Here is a 19638-nt window from a genome sequence, read left to right on the forward strand (position 1 = left end):
TATTTATTTATTTGAAAGAGAGAGAGGTCACAAGTAGGCAGAGAGGCAGGCAGAGAGAGGGGAAAGCAGGCTCCCTGCCAAGCAGAGATCCCAATGCGGGGCTCCATCCCAGGACTCCAGGATCATGACCTGAGCTGAAGGCAGAGGCTCAACCCACTGAGCCATCCAGGTGCCCCTTTTCATGCATTTTTGATATTAAACCCTTACTGGATGTATTATTTGCAAATGTCTTTTCCCATTCAGTAGGTTGCCTTGTTTTATGTTTTCCTTTGCTGTACAGAAGCCTTTTGTTTTGGTGTAGTCCCAGTAGTTTATTTTTGTTTTTGTTTCTTTTGCCTGAGAAGACATATCTAGAAAATGTTGATAATGCCAGGGTCTGAGAGATTACCTATGTTTTCTTCTAGAAGTTTTAGATTCAAGTATCACTTAGGTTTTCGGTTTATTTTGAGTTTGTCTGATGTAAGAAAGTGGTCCAACTTTATTCTTCTGCATGTAGCTGTCCAGTGTTCCCAGCACCATTTATTGAAGAGATTGTATATTTTCCCATTGTATATTCTTTTTTTTTTTTTTTTTTAGATTTTTTTTTATTTATTTATTTGACAGACAGATCACAGGCAGGCAGAGAGAGCTGGGATGGTGCGGTGGGGGTGGGGGGAGCTGGCTCCCTGCTGAGCAGAAAACCTATCCCAGGACCCTGGGATCATGACCTGAGCTGAAGGCAGAGGCTTTAACCCACTGAGCCACCCAGGCACCCCTCCCATTGTATATTCTTTCCTCTTTTGTCATACATAAATTGACCAAATAAGCATAGGTTTGTTTCTGGGCTCTCTCTTCTGTTCCATTGATCTATGCTGAAGGGGAAATTTTAATTTCGTGATACAGAATAATTTCCAAATAGGGACTGGAAATGAAATGATTAATGGTATACCAGGACTGTCAGTGATGTTGATTCTCTGTCTTGGCTGCATATCAGCCTTCATTATCCAGGTAATCCTCCTCCCTTTTAAAAATTTTTGATTAGAAAATTCAAATGATAAAGGAGGGGGAAGCTCCCTTGACCCTCCCTGAAAAATTTATCTGTATAAAGGTAGTATTTTATTTGTAAACCAAAAAATGATTTAAGCTGTTGAGGTATATGGATTTCATTTCATGAGCTAGATGAGAACTTGCTGATAACTGAAAAGGGGATCGGTGAATTTATGAGTAGTCTGAGGTGATAAAATCATAATTGGGCATTTTGGAAGTTTGGGTGCTTAAAGATACTTGGGCAGTTAAAGTTTGAATTACGCATGTCTCTGTTTTAATTTGGAAAGTTGGTAAAAGAGTCGATTACCCGTAAGGTTTTACTCAGTGCCTTGTTAGTATGATCTTGCATAAGATACTTTCTCTCTCTGAATCTTGCTGCCTTCCATCCTTACTGGGATATGATAGAAGAGGTAATGTTTATAAAGCTTCATGCACTTCTAAGTGCTAAATATGAATAAACACAGCATGCATGTTTCCAGTCTTTTTCCACAAAAATATCTTCATTTCAACAAATAATGATGTCTTAGTCTCAGATCACTTTGAAGTTTCTGCAGTGGCTTCCTAACTGGGGTCCTTAATATTTACTTTTGTCTGTACCTTATAGTCACCACAAATGATTTAGAATGGTAATTTTTGTTCTTTTTTGGACAAAGGTATTTAATGCAAGGAATTGACAGGTTTGGTAAGGCCAAGAGAGGGCCGTTCAGGTAACCTAGATGTTTGTAAACACAGGAAGCAGCTACTAAGCTTGGGGTTGGGGGAACAGAAGGAAAGATATGATTGCCAGAACCTGGAAGCTGTTTAACTATACAGTTTGATAAGTTTTGACTTAAGCATATACCCATGAAGCCAGTATAATTAAGATCTTTACTTTTGTGATTGCCTTCTCTTTTACCCTTCCTCCCCCAACCCCTCTCTCCCCAGTCTTTCTGTCACTCATTTGATTAGCTAGAGTAGAATGGCTGGATCATCTGGTAGGCATGTGTTCAGCTGCCAAACTATTTTCTAAAATGGTTGTGTTGTTTAACATGAGCTGTGTAAGGGGTTAAGGGAACTGACCCTTGTAATCACAAATCCACGTAAAACTTTTGATTCCCCTCAAATTTAATCATTAATTACTGATGACTGGAAGCCTCATCAGTAATAGTTGATGAATACGTATTATTATATGTTATATGTCTTTTACCCTATATCCTTAAACTAAAGTAAGCTAGACAAGAGAAAATGTTCAGAAAATCATAAGGAAGTAAAATTTACAGTACTGTACTGTGTTTATTTATTTCTTTATTTTTAAAGATTTTATTTATTTACCCGACAGAGATTACAAGTAGGCAGAGAGGCAGGCAGAGAGAGAGGAGGAAGCAGGCTCCCTGCCGAGCAGAGAGCCCAATGTGGGGCTCCATCCCAGGACTCTGAGATCATGACCTGAGCCAAAGGAAGAGGCTTTAACCCACTGAGCCACCCAGGCGCCCCTGTACTGTGTTTATTAAAAGAAATCCACAAATAAGTGTGCCTGTGCTGTTGAGACCTGTGTTGTTCAAGAGTCAGCTATAATCATTGAGTCTTTAGTAAAGTAAGGGTGGTTTTGTGATGAAGTATACATAGCGATATTTATCATTTTATGTGTATGGTTCAGTGGCAAGTAAGTATGTTCACAGTATTGTATAACCATTATCACTATCTCCAAAATATTTTCATCATTCCAAATTAAAATTGTACCTACTAAATATTAACTCTTGCATTATACTGACTCCCAGGCTCTGTTAACCACTATTACACACTTTCTGTCTCTATGAATTTGCCTATTCTAAGTAACTCATGTGAGTGCGGTTTTTGTTTTGTTTTGTTTTTGTTTTTGTTTTTTGTTTTTTTATTTTTAAGATTTTATTTATTTGAGTTAGAGACAGCAACAGAGAACATGAGCAGGGAAGAGAGGGAGAAGCAGATCCCCACTGAGCAGGGAGCATGATGCAGGGCACCATCCTAGGACCTTGGGATCATGACCTGAGCCAAAGGCAGATGCTTAACTGACTGAGCCACCCAGGTGACCCAGGTTCTTTCTTAGAATAGCAAGCAGTATTTGTTTTTTGTCTGGTTAATCTCACTTAGCATATGTTTCCAGGGTTTATCTATGTTACAGTCTTAAACAGTATCTGAATTTCATTATGGTAAATGCCTGGGTATTCCATTGTCACCACATTTTGTTGACTGACTTACCTGTTTGTAGATAATGATGCTATAAATCCTATAGCATCATTGGTTTTTTATACTTGTTTTTTTATACTTGTTTGGTACCTGGTATCTGTACTTGTTTGGTTTGGTTTTTTTATACTTGTTTGGTATCTGAGGCTATAACCCCCTTTCAGGAGAGATGTGTGGGGACAGCTAGGTTAAGCATCTGCCAGGGTCCTGGGATCAAGCCCTGTGTCGGACTCCTGCAAGGAAGGGAGCCTGCTTTTCCCTCTACCCTGCTGCTTGTGCGTGCATGCTTTCCCTCTCCCTCTCTCTCTCAAATAAAAAATCTTTTTTTTAAAAAAAGAGTGATCAGTGTTCCTATAGCTCATTCCTAAAATTGTTAAATATGTAGGTAATAAATTACAGTATAGTCCTAGCCTATTTGTATGAGTCCTAGTTTAAGCCTGTTTTTGAATTGATTTTAGCTATTTGTCTCTCATTTTGCTGTTTGTTCTCTCAAGTATTTCATTGAATAAGGAGTAGGAACCATGCTCTGGACCAGGTATAAAGAGGGTGGATAGGTATATTTTAGTGTCCATCTTTTTGTTGATCACTATTGACAACAGTATTTTTGGTGGTTTAAATGGACAGATGCTGTAATAAACATTTAGCAGGGGAAAGAAATGGCTTTGATGGAGGAATGTACCAAATTTTCATTGTGAGAGCTTAGGGGGTAAACAAATATTTAATGTTGAATTGGAGGGCCCTCTGGCTGGCTCAGTCAATGGAGCATTTGACACTTGATCTCAGGGTTGAGTTTGAAGCCCACAGTGTAGAGATGACTAAAAAATAAAACTTTGAGGGGCTCAAAGCTTAGGGGGTAAACAAATATTTAATGTTGAATTGGAGGGCCCTCTGGCTGGCTCAGTCAATGGAGCATTTGACACTTGATCTCGGGGTTGTGAGTTTGAAGCCCACAGTGTAGAGATGACTAAAAAAAAAAACTTTGACGGGCTCAGTTGTGTGCCTGTCTTTGGCCCAGGTCATGATGTCGGGGTCCTGGTATCGAGTCCTGCATTGGGCTCCTTGCTCCCGGGGAGCCTGCTTCTCCCTCTCCCAATCCCCCTACTTGTTCCCTCTCTCACTGTCAAATAAATAAAATCTCTAAAAAACACATCTTTTAAAAAAATAAAGTAGAATTGGATACTTCTGAGTATTGCGCAGTATTTGGAACTGGGGTGAAGTTACTCAGCTTGGTAGTTTTACTTTCATAATAGTGTGCTAATAAGACTTTTCATTTTCTTTAATATAAAAATCAGGTACTGTGAAAGAGGAATAGGAATGTATAACTTTTTTGTTCAACATATTTTATAATTCGTCTAGGAATGCAATTTTAGTAGGTGGAATCATGTATTTGTTTGAAGTTGTTTTATGGCACTCTATCACTGACAGTATAAAATGGTAAGGTACAACTTATGATTTAAATTTTGAGAAGTAGGGCTTTTGGGACACCTGGGTGGCTCAGCTGGTTAAATGTCTGACTCTTGATTTCAGCTCCAGTCATGATTCCTGTGTCATGGGATCAACCCCCATGTGGGGCATTGGGCTTCACACAGCATGGAGTCTGTCCCTCTCCCTCTGCTCTTCCTCCTTTTATATATCTCTAAAATAAATAAAACTTTATTTAATAAAATCTTATTATTTTTTTTAATGTAGGACTTTTGCTTCCATGGGAATATGGCCTGTCAGTAAATTATAGTCAGTAAGTGGTCATATTTTAAAGATTTTAGTGAGGGGTGCCTGGTGGCTCAGGTGGTTGAATCCGACTCTTGATCTCAGAGTGGTGAGTTCAAACCCCACACTGGGCTCCATGCTAGGGGTGGAGCCTACTTAAAGTGGGGTCTTGAAGCCATTTATAAAGAGTTTTAGTGAATCCTTTATTAAAAAATCAGGTTTGGTAATGCATTTCTTTTACCGTTATCATTAAGGACCACTTTTTTAAAGATGTTCCTAGGGGGATAAGGTTACTAATATGGTTGTGTAAGTAACTTGGAAGATGATGTGTAACTTCTAAGACAGGATGGGATTTGTTTTATTTATTCATTTATTTGGGACTTAGTTATTTGACACAGAGAGAGAACTCACAAGTAGGCAGGGGTGGGTGAAGCAGGCTCCCTGCTGAGCCAGGGCCAGTGAGGAGAGGAGTCCTGGTTGGGGCGCCATCTCATGGCCTGAGCCTAAATCAAGAGTCAGATGCTCAGCCAACTGAGCCACCCAGGTGCCCCATGCTGGTCTCTTTTTTACATAGCCCTTTGCAGTAATTTGAAGGTTAATTTAAGCTTTTGAGGTGAATTTTTGTTCAGATTAAGAAGAATAGGATGAAGGGCTATAGATAAAAGATACTGCGGTGCCTGGGTGGCTCAGTTGGAGAGGACTTGGGAAAGAAGACAGTACTTAATGAAATAACCTTTGTTTTTTGTGGGTTTTTTTTTTTTTAAGATTTTATTTATTTATTTGACAAAGTTCAGAAGTAGGCAGAGAGGCAGACAGAGAGAGAGCGCGGGAAGCAGGCTCCCCATGGAGAAAGCCTGATGTGGGGCTCAATCCCAGGACCCTGGGATCATGACTGGGCCAAAGGCAGAGGCTTTAACCCACTGAGCCATCCAGGCGCCCCAATGAAATAACCTTTGTACCTAGAAGTAAGAGATTCTAGACAGACATTTTATGTGCAGCCATGCTTGATCAGAAAAGTGTTGTTTCTTGGAGCACTTGGGTGGCTCATTCAGTTAAACACCTGCCTTGGGCTCAGGTCAGAGTCCTGGAATTAGTCCAGTATCAAACTTCTATTGAGCAGGGAGTCTGCTTCTCCTTTTCCATGTCACTCCCCCTGCCTACACCTTTCTCTCTGTCAAGTAAATAAATAAAATCTTTTAAATAAAGAAAGAAAAGGTGTTCCAGTGTTTTGAAGGGATTGAAATATGATCATTGTAGAGTGACATGAAATTAAGATTCTGTTGTCTGTGGGAAACTTCCAGTATTTTGGTTTTGGGTTTTTTTCCACTTTTTCCATTTTATCTTTTACCTTTTGCTCCACCTACAGGTGAACTTCAGAAGCCTCTGAAAAGAGGGAGAAGATACTTAATTGGTAACAGAAGAGTTGAAGGATCTATTTGATCCTATTTTCCTATTCTCTGAGGCTGAAAAAAGCCTCCAAATACATATATTCCAACTAGAGGCAGCAATAGTAGTTTTAGACATTTTCCTCATTTCCTTATTACAGATTAGAAGAAAACTATTAGATCTCTCATTGTATGGTATTGTCACTCATTTAATCTGAGAAGGCAATATTTTTGTTCCTGTATTAGGCTCTGTGTTTTCTGTGTTAAGAGGTTTTGGAAGGATGCCTGTTACTCTCTAGTTTTTTAGAGCTGTCATTTCCTCAATTTTTTAACAGAGGCCTTAGTGATAGTAATTTATGTGTAAAGAACAGAAGGGCTAGCAATAATAGAATTATGTTTTGGTTAAATCTTCTGGATATTGAGAACATGTGGGATTGTTCTGTGGGTTACCCTAAATAATTGGTATATAATTTAGCTTGTTTTTTAAAATTGATGCATGGTTGTCAGAAGCACTGTTTTTAAAATAAATCTGATCTCCCGAGTGTTTCCCCTTTTTTACTGTCTTGTTCAAACCAGACCTAATTGTGTGTCCACAAAGGCTCTTTTGTTATTTTGAAATAATTTTAGATTGTAAAATACTGCCCAAAAAATACAGAATGCACCTAACACCTTTTACCTTATTTTAATATTAACAACTTCTAGAACCATAATAAAATTATCAAAGCCATAAAATGAACATTGGCCAGTACTGTTAACTGTGGGCATTCAGATTTCAGAAGTTTTCTCTCTCATATCCTTTTTCTGTTCTAAGTTTAGTTAGTTGGGTCTTTTTAGTCTCCTATTCTGTGATAGTTCTTAATCTCTGCTTGATAGGTCTTTGACACTTTTGATGAGTTCTGGTCATTTTGTAAAGTGTATTTCAATTTAGGTTTGTCTGGTTTCCATGATTAGGCTGAGGATCCATGTTTTTTGGCAAGATACCACAATGATGTGGTATCCTCGGTCCACCAAGACATAGGGCACAAGATCAGTACATTTAATTACTCATTTGTTATTAATGTTTATTAGTGGGTTATGGTGGTTCCTGCTTCTTTACTAATAATAAAACTACGGGTTTTTGTTTTTGTTTGTTTCCCTCAAATGATCTTGGGGAGGTATTTTGAGACTACACTCTTGTTTGTTTTCTTTGGGAAGAATTGCCCATTGTTTTTAGCATTCATTGGTGGTCTTGTTTGCAACATTTAGTATTGTGGACTTTGCTTGTAGAACTAACTTTTAAAAATATAAATGACATAGTTTACTTTAGATGGTATGTAACAGTTACATTTTGACACCTGGCCTTTTTTAGTGTCTCTTAAACTATGAATATTGGTATCACTTGACCTTGATCCTACATGGTCAGTTGATAAATAACCCTTACTGTGTGATGTCATTGTGCTAATAGTTTTTCCACACTAAGGAAATTATTTTCATAATTAGTGTTTTTAAAAAATGTTCAGTTGTTAATTGGAATATGAAAGCAAATGGGCAGTTTTGCCATAATTAATACATACTACTTGAAATGCAGATGAATAGGAATAAATATAATACTTCAGTCCATGAAGATTATTAAGGTAGCTTTACAATCAAATCAGTATTTTACTGCCTTCATGTTGGCTATATTTCCTGTTAATTATTACGGGTACATTTCTTATTTTTTCTTTTCAAAGATTCTATTTATTTATTTATTTATTTAATTTGACAGAGATCACAAGTAGGCAGAGAGGCAAGCAGAGAGAGAGAGAGCGGGAAGCAGGCTCCCTGCCGAGCAGAGAGCCCGATGCCGGGCTCGATCCCAGGACTCTGGGATCATGACCTGAGCCGAAGACAGAGGCTTTAACCCACTGAGCCACCCAGGTGACCCACGGGTACATTTTTTAGCAGATCCCTTCTCCATGAAAGCTTGAGCCCAGAGTTCCAGATTGTTAGATAAGGCTTGGAAAACATAGTTCCAGAAAGTCTTAACTGTATTTCCAGAGGTTGGATTGCTCTGAAAGAAGATCTTCATAGATCATTTGGTAGCAAAGCATAAATTAAACAAATGTGAGAGTAGTATTTGTGGTAGGAAGTAATAATTTGTTTATTTAGGGATCCTATTTCTCAAATCCTTTTGGCATGTCAGTGTAGGTGTACCATATAACTTCAAAACCCAGGGACCAGGGTGCCTGGGTGGCTCAGTTGGTTAAGCATCGGGCTCTTAACTATAAAAAATTTAATCATTTATGAAAGAAAGCGCCCCTGCACGCACACATGAGTTGGAAGGGGCAGAGGGAAAGGGAGAGAGAATCTTAGGCAGACTTCTGCTCTGAGCCTGGAGCTTCACTCGGGCATGGAGCTTGCTTAAGATCTCTCTCCGGGTCACTTGGGTGGCTCAGTCATTAAGGGTCTGCCTTTGACTCAGGTTATGATCCCAGGGTCCTGGGATTTAGTTCCTGCATGGGGCTCCTTGCTCCATGAGGAGCCTTCTGCTCCCTCTGCTTGCTTGCTCTCTGTATCTGTCTCCCTCTATTTCTCTGACAAATAAACTCTCTTGGTGCACATCTGAGGCCTCTGACTCCCCATCCCCGTCTTAAATAAGTTAAGAGTAGGTTGTACTATTAAGATACCTTTTAAGTAAATAACATTAGAAATCGAACTTGCTCCTTAACTGTTACTCTATGTTGTAGTGGGGGGCAAGTTAAAGTCCTGTTTCCAGGATTACTTTAATGTTATAATTAAATTGGAAAAGGATAATAGTATCTGATCTTGATTTAGAGATATTTTACGTAAACTTCTTTCTTATAATGTTTATTACAAAATTACTTCTTCAGGGGTTTGTAGTTAGGACCCATAAAAATAAGTTTGTGTGTATTGAGCTAAATGAACAACATAGTAATCCCTTGCAATATGTTTTTATTTAAAAAATAACATGTTGGTGCACTGAACTAGTATAGCATTGAAGAACATCTTAGAAGATAATTTGTAATTGTTAAACCTGTATTTTGTAAAGTTGACAAAAATTAAAATTTAGGGGCACCTATGTAGCTCAGGCCATGGGAACAAGATTTGCATCAGGCTCCCTGCTCCAAGGGAGGCCTGCTTCTCCCTTGCCCACTCACCCTGCTTGTGTTGTCTCTTGCTTGCTGTCTCGTGCAAGCGCACGCGCGCCTGCTTGCACTCTCTCTCTGTCAAATAAATAAATCTTTTTCTTAAAAAAATTAAAGTTTTAAAGAAGTAGTACACGAACATGATTGACATCATTCAAGAATTGCCAGTATTGCTGATGGGACTGGGATTTATTATTTGACTTTACTTTCAACATTCCCCTCCCCGATTTTTTTCCCCTACTGAAGATTTATTGGCATGCTATAAAAGTGTTGAATAATTTTTTTTTAATAGGAATTAAAAAATATGTTGTTGGCCTCATTATAAAGACGTCATCTGACCCAACTTGTGTAGAGGTAAGACCACTTTTACAAATAAGTGTGAAATTGTAAAATAATTTAAATATTGAATCTTCAGCTTAACAGGCATACAAACATATGTGTAATCATTTATAGTAGATCTGTAATTTTTCTCAAATGTAGTTCTTTGCTTATATTCTTATTAAACCTAATTTAGACTTTGCTTTAATCTAAACTTTTTTCTTTTCTTAGAAGGAAAAGGTGTATATTGGGAAATTAAATATGATTCTTGTTCAGGTAAGCTTTTACTTGATTGTTCTCCTTAAAAGAATTAAATGCAGGGCACCTGGGTGGCTCAGTGGGTTAAAGCCTCTGCCTTTGGCTCAGGTCATGATCCCAGCGTCCTGGTATCAAGCCCCACATGGGGCTCTCTGCTCGGCAGGGAGCCTGTTTCCCCCCCTCTCTCTCTGCCTGCCTCTCTGCCTACTTGTGATCTCTGTCAAATAAATAAATAAAATTAAAAAAAAAATTAAATGCTTCAGTTAAGCTGATTACTGGAACAAAATAGTGAAACCTTTATCAAATAACGAGACTAACATCTTGCAGTAGTAATAGTTTTTACAGTAACTCTAATAGTTAAGCTACTATTTAACACTTAAAATTGTAAATTTCCTATGGTAGGAAACCTGAGATGTTGTAAACCTATCACTTTCGTGGCTCCAGTATGGATCAGACATGTCAACAGTTTTCTTATTTGCCCGTTGACTGTGCATACTTCCTTTGCATGTCATCTTCATTTTAATTCATAAATCATTCCTTTAAATTCAGCATCTTTACATTGATTTCTATACCTAAATCGGTCAGATTTTCTAAATAGTCTCAGCTTCAAAATTTTATGTTTACATACTTTTTATAGTATGACAAAACATTGTCCTATGAATATTAATTAATTGGTATGTGAGAAAAAATAGATTCTTCTGTTTAATAAGTTAAGAAAACATTGGGTTTTCACTAAGTTACACTGGCTTTTATACTGAGGACATTTGTTGTTTGCCCTTTTTTCGGGAAAAGGGAAGAGTACAAAGAAATTAGTTACCTCTTATTAACGTGTGTAGTTAGGGAATAATCTGGTTAGGAAAATCCCTGGTATACAAAATACACAGTGCAGACTTGAAAGTCTAATACTGTTTATTAGACAGATTTTGGTCAAAGATTATTCATCTTCCACTGTAATGCTATTTCTCTGTCAAATTTATACAAACAAATGCTACTGTATTTCAGGGCTCTGATACCACCCAAAGAAAATGCCTCTCCCTATGCATCCCCTTTTGTTGCTTAGAGTTTTATCTTGTGTCTACTGAGGATAATTTAAGCATCTTTATCTGGCTAATACTGGTATGCATGCATATTAGTACGGCCTAGACCAAGGTGCCCGGCTGTCTTAGTTGGATTTTGCAACTGTTGATCTCTAGTGTGAGTTCAAGACTCACATTAGGTCTAGAGATTATTTAATAAAAAAAAGAAAAAAGAACCAAAATCTTTGTGTTACACTTTACCTAGTTTATTCCGTAGAGGATGGCACATTTCTTCTCTTAAGGGGGAGAAAATGAAAAATGGGTGTTATTTGCTCCTGCTTTTAGTATCACACAATTTCCTTGAAGTTTGTTTTGCCCTTGAGAAGTGAAATTAACTTTTCTTATTTTATTTTAGATACTAAAACAAGAATGGCCAAAACACTGGCCAACTTTTATCAGTGACATTGTTGGAGCAAGTAGAACCAGTGAAAGTCTCTGTCAGAATAATATGGTGATTCTCAAACTCTTGAGTGAAGAAGTATTTGATTTCTCTAGTGGACAGATAACTCAAGTGAAAGCCAAGCATTTAAAAGACAGGCAAGTAATTATTTTGCTTTCGAATTTTCAAGTTATTTAAAGAAATTAAACTTCGGGGTGCCTGGGTGGCTCAATGGGTTAAAGCCTCTGCTTTCGGCTCAGGTCATGATCCCAGGATTCTGGGATCGAGCCCCGTATCAGGCTCTCTGCTCATCAGGGGGCCTGCTTCCCCCTTTCTCTCTGCCTGCTTGTGATCTCTGTCTGTCAAATAAATAAATAAAATCTTTAAAAAGAAAAATTAAACTTGGAGGTTGATTATGATTTTTTGAGAAATCGATTGTTAATGTGTTAAATTACTTTTGTTTTTTGGTACAGATTTAAATCTGGAGGCTTGAAAAGTGTGTGTGGTTAATAAGACAGGATGTCATACTTCATTGTCACAGCAGAATAACTTTATACATCTTATGCAAAAGGAATATAGGTCAGGAGTTCCCAGAAACTGTTGAGATCTGTTTTTATATGGTGACTACTTACATAATAATGAAGGAATTGACTTGGGTCCAAATGTCAACTGAATTGTTACCAGTCCTGTGTCTTGGAAATGTGCCACTCTGCTTAGTAATAAAAACTTTTTCTGATCTTTAGGGCACAGAAGTATTTCACCTTTATATATTCTGACTGACTTCAGAATTTATAATTTTGCTTCTGTTTTGATACATAAGCACATTGTAGGATTTGGGATATATATGTATAAAATACTGCTTCTCTTACTCTTAGTTTGGAGAGTTTTGTTCCAGCTATCTTGATTTAAAAGACCAAATTGATCAAAGTCACTTGACTGGCTCAGTTAGTGGGGCATGTGACTTTTGATCTTGGGGTCATGAGTTCAAGCCTCACATCGTGGGTGGAGATTACTTTTTAAAAAATTAATTTTTAAAAAATAATTGATTAAATTTCAAGTTTTAGAGTAAGGATGACAAATCTCAAAATGAAATTGATATGGTCTTTATAGCATTTTTTATGGGTAAACTGAAAGAATGATACTACACAAAGCTTTAGCAGCTTTGTAGCTTTTGGTGAAGTTACTGATACTTGCGTTTAAAAAGAAGTGAGTCGGGGCGCCTGGGTGGCTCAGTGGGTTAAGCCAATGCCTTCGGCTGAGGTCATGGTCTCAGGGTCCTGGGATCGAGTCCCACATCAGGCTCTCTGCCTACTTGTGATCTCTCTCTGTCAAATAAATAAATGGAATCTTTAAAAAATAATATATTAAAAAAAAAAGAAGTGAGTCAAGTTTTTAATTACTAAATTCGTGAAATTTTTTGTGATTTTGTTAGTATGTAAATCACAGTATTTCTGTGTCTTCTAGTCACTTTTTTTTTTCTTTTTTAGCATGTGCAATGAATTCTCACAAATTTTTCAGCTGTGTCAGTTTGTGATGGTAAGTACTTTTGATTTCATTTTTTTTAAGTGATAATTATAGGAAGAGGATTATTTATAGGTGTGTTTTTGTTACAGGAAAATTCCCAGAATGCTCCACTTGTACATGCAACTTTGGAAACATTGCTCAGATTTCTTAATTGGATTCCACTGGGATATATTTTTGAGACCAAGTTAATCAGCACATTAATTTATAAGGTATAGTGAATACATCTCAGTTCTTATTACTGGATAGTTGTATATGTTACTCATTTATAATGCGGTTTGCTATAGAAAACCATTACACATTTGTAGGTGTAACCAGTGTTGTTCTAAGAAACTGCTCAGAAGAGATTTTCTTTGGTTTCAGCTAATAATTCCTTGGAATGGTGTCAAAAATCTCAGGAATTCATGTGAACAAATGTTAAGGGATTTGATTTTAAGAATGTTTTATAGCCTCTGCCTTCGGCCCAGGTCATGATCCCAGGGTCATTGGATCAAGTCCCACATTAGGCTCTCTGCTCAGCAGGGAGCCTGCTTCCCTTCCTCTCTCTGCCTGCCTCTTTGCCTACTTACTATCTCTGTCTGCCAAATTAAAAAAAAATAAAGGATGTTTCTATAAAGTGGAAGGCCTGAGGGTTTTTCCTGCCCTCCTCCCCTTTTTTGGCAGTAGGGTATAATACTTACATGGAATGGAGCCTTAATTAATTGCTCATCGAGAGATGACCAGTTACCAATTGGTTATATTATCTTTCCAGGTTCCTTCTTGGCAGATAGAAGGAATAAATTTGTATGCTTAATTGAGACCTTGTAACTTAACATTTGAGATTTTGTAGTTCGGGCTTTGATGAGGTAATACTCTGTTCTAATATGTGAATATGATATTAAGAGATATTTTATTGGTAGACAGTTTATAAAACTGTTCGCTATTGTCAGTAGTACTGCAAAGGAAACATATAATACAACTTCTACACATGTAAGTATCATCAGGCCAATGGGCATATCCATTTTCTTAAGGTTTTTGATGCTTATCCAAATTGCCATATACTAATGTTATGCCACATTTATATCTTCTCAGCAGTAGAAAATGAAAGAGCCAGTTTTACCATGTTTGTTAACATTTTGCCCATCTACAAAAGGCTAGGCAGTTATAAATCTTGGGTCTTTTTTAGACTACGATAAAACGTGGTGCTCTTAAAAGTCATATAATGGTTCCTGGGAAAGTTACTAAGTGACTTTTGTATTTAGTTGTTTGAAGACACATCAGAAGCAGCATAGTTTGCTCCCACAGCATTTACTGTCTGTTAGGTGGATAATGAAATTTTCTCAAAATCTTAACATGCAAAACAAAATAGCCATCCATTTATCTGGTGTTTTCCCTTACACTCCCTATTGTTAAAACCTTTATTATTCTTAATTTGTCAAGTAAAATATGACATGTTTAATTTTATGCTTGCTTTTTTAAATTTTAAAATAGTTCCTGAATGTTCCAATGTTTCGAAATGTCTCTCTGAAGTGCCTCACTGAGATTGCTGGTGTAAGTGTAAGCCAGTATGAGGAACAATTTGTAACGCTATTTACACTGACAATGATGCAGCTAAAACAGGTAATAAAACACTCTTAACAACTGACTGAACAATTTTAGTGCCTTAGAAGAAGTTGGGTTGGAGTTGAACCGTTTGGTACAACTAATTATAATAGATCAGCTTCAGTGTGATTGTATATTTATTACATAAAATAAGAACAGGTAGAAATTTAGTGAACATTTTGAAAATTCCTTGAAATAAAGAGTCTGGGAGTGTCATAATTCAATTACATAGAATTTAGAAGCTTGGAAACCTGGTTTTAATATTAGCTCTGCTTCTGACTTTGCCTCTGAAATGAGATTGTTTATTTATAATATTGATTAGGTATAGATGAAATTATTTAGAATGTTAACCATAATACTGCATTACTGTATGTGTTTATATTCCAGTGAATTAATTGAATATTTTTGTTTTAATGATACAAAGGAAAAGTATAATACAGAGAAAAATTGAGAAGATAAATTGTGGAATTCTTATTATTTGTAACATTTTAAAATATCAAATATTAGAATACAAAAATACTATAAACAGACTAAGGATTTCTATCGAAGAATAATCTAAGTGTGTGGTTTATAATATTAGAAATGAGGTGATGAAATCTTAGTATTTGAAGGTAGTATCTTTTACTGGTTTTAGAATGCAGACTAATGGTCCATATTTAAACTTGTAGATGCTTCCTTTAAATACCAATATTCGACTTGCATACTCAAATGGAAAAGATGATGAACAGAACTTTATTCAAAATCTCAGTTTGTTTCTCTGCACCTTTCTTAAGGAACATGGTCAACTTATAGAGAAAAGGTTAAATCTCAGGGAAACACTCATGGAGGTAGGCTTTGTGGATCCTTTGGCTTCTGAAATTCTTCTGTAATGAAAGCTATTTCAAAAATGCCTTTATTCTAAAATGTCTATTCTTTTTTAAATATATGTATGTATCTTTGGGGCATGTGGGTGGTTCAGTCCAGCTTAGTCCTTTAAATGTCTGCGTTAGGCTCCTATTGTGGTCTCAGGATTGGTCAGGCTCAGCAGGGAATCTGCTTCTCCCTCTGCCCCTCCCCCAACTCGTTTGCGCTCATGCACTCTGAAATAAATAAAATCTTTTAAAAAAAATTTTAAGTGTACCTTTGACATACCTTCTGCCTATTGTCAGTGCATAAAAATATGTGAATTCTGAATTACAAGCTGAATTTGTTGATTATGTGTTCTGCATAATCTCAAATCAATCGTTAATAATCAAAAATAAATTCCTAAAGGGTATTCGGACATTTCTAAGATGAAAAGTATAAAGATGCTATTTGAAAATTGAGGTATAATGCATGAGACATAAAACTCTACCTGGAAGTGTACAATCTCAGTGACAGTCACAGTATTGTCAGCTGTCCTCTATTCTAAAATATTTTCATTCATCTATACAAAATAATGTACCCATTAAAATAGTCCCTTATTCTGCTCTCTCCCAGCCTCTAGCCAACCACTAGTTTACTGTCTATGGATTTTACCTGTTTTGAACCTTTCATATAAGTTGACTCCTAGTGTATGGTCTTTTGTAATTAGTGTCTTTCACTTACTGTGTTTTCAGAGTTCATTCATGTTGCAGCATGTACCATTATTTCATCTCTTTATATAGCTGAATAATGGTCCATTGTATGGTTACATAATACTTTGTATAACCAATCCTGAGTTGATGGAGATTTGGATTGTTTACACCTTTTGAATATTAGTACCAAATGTCCTTGAGTGTCCATACCTTTTTAGGGAACTTCTTTAACATAACCTACTGGCCAGCTACTACATGAAGTTTTAAAGTTCTAAAGTTCTAGGACTAGGACTCTGAAGAAAGCACAGTTTGCTCTTTGAGAATTTCTAGTCTTAGATAAATAATGAAACCTCAAAGTTGTGTAAAATGAAAAGTGAATTTTTATTCTAGTAACAATTGGAAGGCAATCTGTGGTAGGATGAAAATTAAGGATTATTTAAAACTGTTGGTCGTCTTTGTAGGCCCTTCATTACATGTTGTTGGTATCAGAAGTGGAGGAAACTGAAATCTTTAAGATTTGTCTTGAGTACTGGAATCATTTGGCAGCTGAACTCTATAGAGAGAGCCCATTCTCTACATCTGCTTCTCCATTGCTATCTGGAAGTCAACATTTTGATGTTCCTCCCAGGAGACAGCTGTATTTGCCCGTGTTATCCAAGGTAATTAATAAAGTAGATGGTTGAGTGCTTTACCTGTTCCTTGCTGTGATTTTGAAGACTAAAAGTAGTGGTTGTGTTTTTTTTTTGTTGTTTGTTTGTTTGTTTGTTTGTTTAATTTTATTTAGGCTTTTACAATATGTCCAAATAAAAGAGGTACAAAAAGAATCCAATAACTTCTCCATTTATGTTCAAAGCTAGAAGATTGAAAAGGATTCGTTTAAGAACTGTAGTTTTCAGGACACCTGGGTGGCTCATTCGGTTAAGCATCTCCCTTCAGCTCAGGTCATGATCCTGGGGTCCTGGAATTGAGTACTGCATCAGTCTTGCATTGGGCTCCTTGCTTGGCAGGGGAGTCGGCTTCTCCTGCCTGCTGCTACTCCTGCTTGTGCATGCTGGTTCGCTCACTCTCTAACAAAATCTTCTAAAAAAAAGAACTACAGTTCTCCAAAGTGTGTCCATAGAAGTAGACTGCATTAGCCCTACCAGTAAGTTTGTTAGAAATACAAATCACCTACCAATCTACTGAATCAGTCGCTTTCTGGATGAAACACAGAAAACTTAATAGTATATGTTTATTCAAGATAATTAACATTTGAAAACCATTAAAAATGGTTTAATTTTAATACAAATTAAAAATTTTTATTTATTTGAGAGAGAAAGTGAGCACAAGCAATGGGGAGGGGTAGAGGAAGAGAGGGAGAGACTCCTTGCTGAGCAGGGAGCTTGATGCAGGTTCACCAATCCCAGGACCGTAGAACTAGGACATGAGTTGAAAGCACATGTTCATTAACAGACTGAGCCACACAGAGGCACCCCTAGAATTACATTTTTTAAATGTTCATATTCTTTTATATTGTGGGAACAGTTTGGGGAGTATGTTGGCCTAAAGTGTGAAGTGCTTAAACTTTTATTCCTACATTCGATGTGGCTGATTGCAAAAATGTAATAGATTTTTCTTGTTTATTGTTGAGTAGGTCCGTTTATTGATGGTTAGTCGTATGGCTAAACCAGAGGAAGTATTGGTTGTAGAAAATGATCAGGGAGAAGTTGTAAGAGAATTCATGAAGGATACAGATTCCATTAATTTGTATAAGAATATGAGAGAAACATTAGGTGAGTGAATAAATACTGTCAATTCAATATTTCTTATAATTCTGGGGTGGAAATACTTTTTTTTTTTGTAATAGTATTTAAAGAAATGTGTTATACTTTTCTGAATCTGTTAATAACTACCTTTATTGATGTGCTATTATTACTAGATTTTTTTGATTGTAGAGTTTTGCATTTGAACCTTTGGAACCTTTTCCCTTCCTTTGTAGTTTATCTTACTCATCTGGATTATGTAGATACAGAAAGAATAATGACTGAGAAACTTCACAATCAAGTGAATGGTACAGAGTGGTCATGGAAAAATTTGAATACATTGTGTTGGGCAATAGGCTCCATTAGTGGAGCAATGCATGAAGAGGATGAAAAACGCTTTCTTGTTACTGTTATAAAGGTATGCAAGTGATACATATGAACTGGAACTGTTAGGTAACTATTGTATTAATATAAATGACTGAAATTGGTCTTATTTTACAGGATCTATTAGGATTATGTGAACAGAAAAGAGGCAAAGATAATAAAGCTATTATTGCATCAAATATCATGTACATAGTAGGTCAATATCCAAGGTTTTTAAGAGCTCACTGGAAGTTTTTGAAGACTGTAGTTAACAAGTTGTTTGAATTCATGCATGGTAAATCTTCTTTAATATATATATATTATTTAGCTATTTACTGAACAAAACAAAAATTTTTTCTTGAAAATTTTTTGAAAAATGTTTTTGTTTCCTTAGAGACACATGACGGAGTCCAAGACATGGCTTGTGATACTTTCATTAAAATAGCTCAGAAATGCCGCAGGCATTTTGTTCAGGTTCAGGTTGGAGAAGTAATGCCATTTATTGATGAAATTTTGAACAATATCAACACTATAATTTGTGATCTTCAGCCTCAACAGGTATGTAGAACACTAAGCCTTTTCTTAGAAGAGTAGTAGGGGTGCCTGTGTGGCTCAGTCATTAGGCGTCTGCCTTTGGCTCAGGTCATGATCCCAGGCCTGGGATCAAGCCCCACATCGGGCTTCCTGCTCAACAGAGAGTCTGCTTCTCCCTCTTCCATTCCCCCTGCTTGTGTTCCGTCTCTTGCAGTCTCTACCAAATAAATAAGTAAAATCTTAAAAAGAGAGAGAGAGGGAAAGAAAGAAAGCAGTATTGGGGCCCCTGAGTGGCTCAGGCCGTTGAGCATCCAGTCCTGCTCTCTGGGTGATGAGACTGGGCATGGAGCCTAAGATTCTCTCTCCCTCTACCCCCCCCCCCCCCAAAATGTAGTCACTTTTTGTTGTTGTTGTTTTTAAGGTTTATTTGACAGAACATACATGGGGTTGGGAGGGCTATATGCTTAACTGAGCCACACAGGTATCCCGTGACTACTGTTTTACTCAGAATTTATGAATGGCAGTAGAGAGAGTGCCACCATTGGATTCAGTTCACGTGTCTGTGGCTAATTTTTTTTTTTTTAATTCCACTATAGTTAACATACGGTGTTAGTTTTCGTGTATAATATAGTGAGTCAACAGTTCCATACATTACCCAGTGCACTCCTTAATCATCACCTTTTTTACCCCCACCCCCACCCACCTCTCTGCTGAAGTGGTTAAATTTTCATAGTGGAGCAAAAATTTAGGCAAAAGTTTGACAGGCTTTTTTCCTGCCTAATGTAAGTATTTCTCAGACTCAAAAAATAGGTTCTAATACATACGTGAATTGCTTGTGTCTAGTTTTCCTTATGCATAAAAGTGAAATGTCTGCCTTTTTATATAG

General features: G+C 36.8%; 1 protein-coding gene across 2 annotated transcripts in view; it reads left to right on the forward strand.

The window, feature by feature from the left end:
• The window catches only part of XPO1 (exportin 1), a 47985-nt gene that overhangs the window by 19758 nt on the left and 8589 nt on the right, over window positions 1-19638 (forward strand). For both annotated transcript variants that reach the window (XM_059406007.1, XM_059406008.1), the window contains 12 exons: window positions 9738-9799; window positions 9995-10039; window positions 11453-11634; window positions 12964-13012; window positions 13090-13209; window positions 14468-14596; window positions 15247-15405; window positions 16575-16772; window positions 17747-17885; window positions 18092-18273; window positions 18357-18513; window positions 18613-18776. In XM_059406007.1, coding sequence (XP_059261990.1) covers window positions 9738-9799; window positions 9995-10039; window positions 11453-11634; window positions 12964-13012; window positions 13090-13209; window positions 14468-14596; window positions 15247-15405; window positions 16575-16772; window positions 17747-17885; window positions 18092-18273; window positions 18357-18513; window positions 18613-18776 — 1586 coding nt within the window. The remainder of the gene's footprint in view (window positions 1-9737; window positions 9800-9994; window positions 10040-11452; window positions 11635-12963; window positions 13013-13089; window positions 13210-14467; window positions 14597-15246; window positions 15406-16574; window positions 16773-17746; window positions 17886-18091; window positions 18274-18356; window positions 18514-18612; window positions 18777-19638) is intronic.

The sequence above is a fragment of the Mustela nigripes genome, chromosome 7, assembly GCF_022355385.1.
Source record: "Mustela nigripes isolate SB6536 chromosome 7, MUSNIG.SB6536, whole genome shotgun sequence".
NCBI classification, from domain to species: Eukaryota; Metazoa; Chordata; class Mammalia; order Carnivora; family Mustelidae; genus Mustela; species Mustela nigripes.